A 5386-nucleotide genomic window follows, 5' to 3' on the forward strand; every position below is an offset into this window, starting at 1 on the left:
TAAGAACAAAATAAATACTTTAAAACACCTGATGAAAATATTGCAGATTGCAGGTTGGAACCTTGAAAATGAAATAAAACCTTGATATGACATTTACGCAGCAAAAAGCACAGCGCTACTTTCAGCTAAATGCTAACACCAGCACGCAAACAGATCTGACAATAGCAATGCTTAAATGCCGATACAAACTACAGCTAAGGCTGAGGGAAATGTCATTCACTTTGCTGACATTGAACAAATTTAAATGGTGATGTAAAAAGATAGAATATCCCCAAAGTCCCTGATATTAATCCTCTGGTGTCAGTGCCAAATTTTAAGGCAGTTCTTTTTGCACTGGTTCAGAAGTTTAATCAACGTGAGCCTCAAGGTATCATTAAAGGAAATGTCAGAGCATCACCAAATTCACAGTTCACACCATTTTTTGATAATCCATCCAAACATTTTTGACATATTAAAGCCCTGACCAGGGTGCAAGCGAAAAACCACTTTAAAGTTTAGTAACACAGGTTATAGTTGCATGTAACAAGCCGATGTATAAAATGACATATCGCTGAAATGACCAACACGTTTAAGTTCCATAAATAAGGTTGCTGTGAGAACCAAGGACAATCTTTGGTATACAGCTAGAAAATAGGATGGATTATAGGCACATAGAAATTCCTATACATAAGCATTTTCCTTCACACAAAAAATACATCGTATTGACCCTGATTATTATGGAAATGGGATTTCTAAACGATGAATTTAATGAATTTGAGCGAATGCAGTGAATGAAATGGAATGAAGAATTTGGAATGACAGAGCACTTCATCCACCGAGATATAGTCTCTGCATCTAACTCTAGCAACAGGACTAGTTTGAGAGACTTCACTGAAACGCACAACACCAGGCTTTTTGGTTGGTGTCAAAAGAAATCCCACGTCCAAACAGTGAAAGTGAGTTCATAAGGAGACAGGTTGGGTGTGTTTTTCAGGATTATTTTCCAAAATCTTGGGGGCTTCTTTCAGCGTTGACTCCCAGCAGGTTTGAACCGGCTTGTCAAGGACCTGGTTGTTGGTGGTACATTTTTCATTTTCTTTGCACTTGCTTTTGCTTTGAATTCTGTCCTGAGACACAGCAACATTCTTCTTCTGAACGCGGCTTCTTTCCTGCATCTGTATGTGGATGGGAAACTGGTGTTCGATGAGGAAGTGGACCCCCACTCGATTTCTTCCAAGCTTGGGCCAGATGACGAGAAGCATTTGGCGAAGCTCCCGCTGAAAGGTCCTGTTGAAGTAGAAGTAAATGAACGGGTTGTAGATGTGGGAACTTTTGGCGAAGAGTGCGGGAAACAGGTAGCCCTCAGAAGCCATGTACACGTGGTCCTCGTAGAAAATGAAGAGAAAGGAGACGATGGCGTACGGCGCCCAGGCAATCACAAACCCCATGCTGACGCCGAAAAACATCTGCAAAAGGAAGTAACAGATAACCAAAAAGATAAACACATTGGAAATACCCTAGTGCTGTAAAAAGAACAATGAATCATAAGGGATGTAGTCCTGTAAAGCTGGTCTCTTGGAGACTGTAGAAAAACAAACTGCAATGCTAATGTAGTCAAGTAACATATAAAAATCTATGTTTGTAAGTTATGGCTGTCCTGAAAGAGTGACGCTATCAGTCACATGTTTAAATGTTTATTTTCAGTGGCAAATGAGGAAACTTTTTTCATCTGAAGCGTAGTGTGTAGCCTGAACTAACCTTCTCCATTAGTTTATAAACTCCCTATAAACTGAAGATTCCCATCGTAAAATAGATCAATTTCCACCATCATGTTGTCTCTTGAGTGTTCTTGTTTTAAATCAAAACCTAAAACTTACTTAAGAAAATTAACATTAAGCCAAGATTTCAGGAAGCCACTGCAATGAAGTAGTTCCAGAAAACACATTAGTTTCTCACCAACGAGAGTCTTTTTTCAACGTTTCGCAGGTTGTTGCGGATGCCCCTTGCAGACAATAAGTAGGAAAAGCGGTAAACCTTGGCGAGGATCAGACACTGGGACACCATGATGAGGACAACGGGAATCATCGTGAAGCAGACAAAGGAGCAGATAATGTAGAAGGCGTCCTTGGTTGAGGAGTGGTAACCCCTCCAGGCCACAGTGCAGGATAGGCCGTAAGGTTCAGGGACGTACTCGCCCCATCCAAACAGAGGCAAGCAGGACCAAACCACAGCCACCACCCAGATGACACAGCATGCTAACCGGATGTTAGATTCTTCCAACCACACATCTGTGAAGAAAATATCTCAAGTTATCGAACACAGTGGTTGTATACATCTCTAAACATTTGATTTGATTTCACAAAATGTTAAACAACATGTGGGCTTATAACATGATGAAATATAACATTATGCGAGTGTAATAAGGTAAGTAAAGCAGCACTGCAGCCAAATAATTATTAAGGCTTCAAGACCAGTGACATACAAATGTTACAAAGACAAAACATGTTAATAATACACCAAAAATAAAAGTGGGATAGTATGGAAAAGAGTTTGATCTGAGTCAATACACATGTTTGGGGGGATGCTTGTAAATGTGTTATCATTATTTTTAAAAAGCATTATGAATATGAAAGTGAAATACTAAATGTAAACAGATTATTAGACGTTTGAGGCATGTGTGTTATAGCACATGTCCACAAAGATCGATATAGCTCTCTATAAAGGACATTTAAATCAAGAAGCTAAGCAAAGCTCAACTGAGCTAAGTAGCTAGTTAGCTTAGCACAAAGACTGAAAACAGGGGGGAACAGATAGCATGGCTCTGTCCAAAGGTACAAAAACAACACACACCTGCACCTCTAAAGCTCACTTATTCAAATGCTATGTCCTCTTTTGTGAAATCTGTAGAACAAAGTGTAGTTGTTTTTGTACAGTTTCAACAAATCATATATATGTGCTAGTTAATGATCTTTTGAGTTGCTGAAAACCAGAGCTAGTTGTTTCCGCCTGCTGCTTTTAGCTTCACCCTTTGCAGACATGAGAGAGGTATTGCAGTAGAAAATTCACTTCAAAGGAAAAGCTCAAGTTCTTGATAAATGGAGCAAATCAGCTCGATCAAAATCAGTCACATCTATGATGAAAAACCTCCTTTTATGCACAGACAGTTTGGTCACAGACCAATTAAAGTTCTGATGTATCTGTAAAAAAGCGTTAAATCATCAGGGCCAAGATGTCAATTCTAACATCTTGACAGAAAGAAGAAAGAGTCAGTTATATAATAAAAAAGGTTGTCTGTCACAAAAAAGCAGAACAGGCTTTTAGAAAAGTGAAGTGCTTATTAAGGCTGACAGACCAATGACACAAAAATGCAGCAAAGGCAAAACAGGTTAATAGGCCAAAGAATTCACTAATAATACAAATAAATAAATACAACAATTATCTTTCCTGCTGTAAAATAACCAAAATAAATCCTAAAAGTCATACAGTCCTGTTCTGCCATTTATCGGTATCTTTTAAAGAGGACATATAGTCATTTTCAGTTTCATTTCTCATACTTGCTGCAGCACCTTTTTTCTCCCTCTGAATAAAACCAGAGCCCAGTCTGCTCTGGTTTTATAGTTAGCTGGACAGATCTGTTGGGATTGGTCAACCCCTTAGCGATGTCCCGACCCTTATCCTATCACATACATGTGGGAGCACTAGCCAATAGAAACGTGAGTATTACATAGTGATGTCATTATGTTATTGAAGTAAACAAAGGATTCCAATGGTGGCGTTTCAGGCAGGAGCCAACCTATTTTACACAATACAGGAAATGGAAAACTCAGTAAAGCTAATAGGCTTCGTTAAATGAATATCCTTTCACTGCCCTCACAGTAAACAATGCTGTTGCAGGTCTTCATGTAGCGGCTGACGCTGATGGCCGCGACAGTGAACATGCCACACAGGCCGAAGGTGTAGCAGCCAAGACCGTAGTACACACATGTAGTGTTTCCTCCCAGCCACATGTGGTTAAACGAGGATGTAATGGAGAGCGGGTAGAAACAGATGCAGACAAAGAAGTCGACCAGGGCCAGGTTGACGCACAGCAGCTCCGAGCCCACCATCTTGTTCCTCCTGCGGTAACAAACCACCAGAACCAGCCCATTGCCCAGAACAGAGAGCAGGACTGGACAGGAGACAAGAGGAGAAGTTCAGTTTCTAAATAAAAGCTGCATTTATTGACTTTTTTGACCACTTGGCCAAAGACACGTGATTAATATGATGCCAAGGCTGCCTAATAAAAACACATCCCTCACCTCCCTGATGGAAAAGAGTGACTAACAGTATACTGTGTGTATTACTGCAATACTTTAATCTCATTGTCCACCTACTATGAGCCAAAATATATCCCTGAGCAACTGTAAATACTGCCCTGCCGCCAATTATTCAATGTACATTCCTGTAATTACTCATATACATGGGCACATATAGGGGAATGACTTACAATTGCAAGGGCAAGCTCTAATCAAGATCAGTCTCTATTGAGCTATATTATAACAAGCTGACTTCAAGCACCCAGAAATCACTGCTCTGCTATTTTCTACTTCCACCAGCTATGTGTCTTTTCACGCACATCATGACCTAAGTGCAAACATTTTCTGTATAAAAATAAATGATTTAAAGGGTTATTCAGAGTCAATTTGAGCACTGTGCTCTCTGCTTTCTAGTTCAACGTGCAAGGCGTACATTTAAATTCAATGTACTTAGAAAACATTGAATATACACTTTAAAAAAAAGAACTGCTCCATTAATTCACCCCAGATTATTAATAACAACACACACACATATCATAAATACATTAACACACACTCTTTTATATATATATATAAGACCTGACTTTCAAATAATATATCCACACTTTTCTAAAAAAATAGCTGTTCCATCAATTCCCCCTAAGGCTGTTAGAAAGAAACCTAACTCATAATAAATCAAATACACACTTTTCTTAAAATAAGTGCTTCATTAATGCCCCTCAAAGTCTATTAAAAACCTAACTTAAAAATATATCCACACTTTTTGGAAAATAAGTGCTACATTAATTCCCGAAAAGACTATAAATGAGAAACCAAACCTAAAATAAATTCACTTAAGTGCTCTCTGTCATTACTTTCTGGTTTCCTGTATCGTTGTAGAATACAACATTTAAATGGGGATTCTTTATTTTTAGTTCTAGCAGTGAAAACATAAACTTTCTAACTAATATATTCTCCGCCACACAGACAGGTGAACTCACGGACCCACGAGGAGGATGGCCAACCCGATGCATGTGTCCGTGGCGGGACTCAGGGTGGAGGTAAATGGGGAGTAGGTCCGGTTCTCCTCAGAGCGGTTCATCGGCTGGAGCACAATCCGGTGCCGGAGTCTC

General features: G+C 39.4%; 1 protein-coding gene across 1 annotated transcript; it reads right to left on the minus strand.

Moving 5' to 3' along the window:
- Positions 1-326: 326 nt before the first annotated feature.
- Positions 327-5386, minus strand: opn8c (opsin 8, group member c). Its single transcript, XM_063902779.1, has 4 exons — positions 5259-5386; positions 3854-4147; positions 1936-2267; positions 327-1445 (listed from the first exon to the last, which is right to left on the minus strand). The coding sequence occupies exons 1-4, from the start codon at positions 5353-5355 to the stop codon at positions 942-944; spliced, it is 1227 nt and encodes a 408-aa protein (XP_063758849.1). The 5' UTR covers positions 5356-5386; the 3' UTR covers positions 327-941.

Source organism: Eleginops maclovinus, chromosome 15 (genome assembly GCF_036324505.1).
Source record: "Eleginops maclovinus isolate JMC-PN-2008 ecotype Puerto Natales chromosome 15, JC_Emac_rtc_rv5, whole genome shotgun sequence".
Lineage (NCBI taxonomy): Eukaryota > Metazoa > Chordata > Actinopteri > Perciformes > Eleginopidae > Eleginops > Eleginops maclovinus.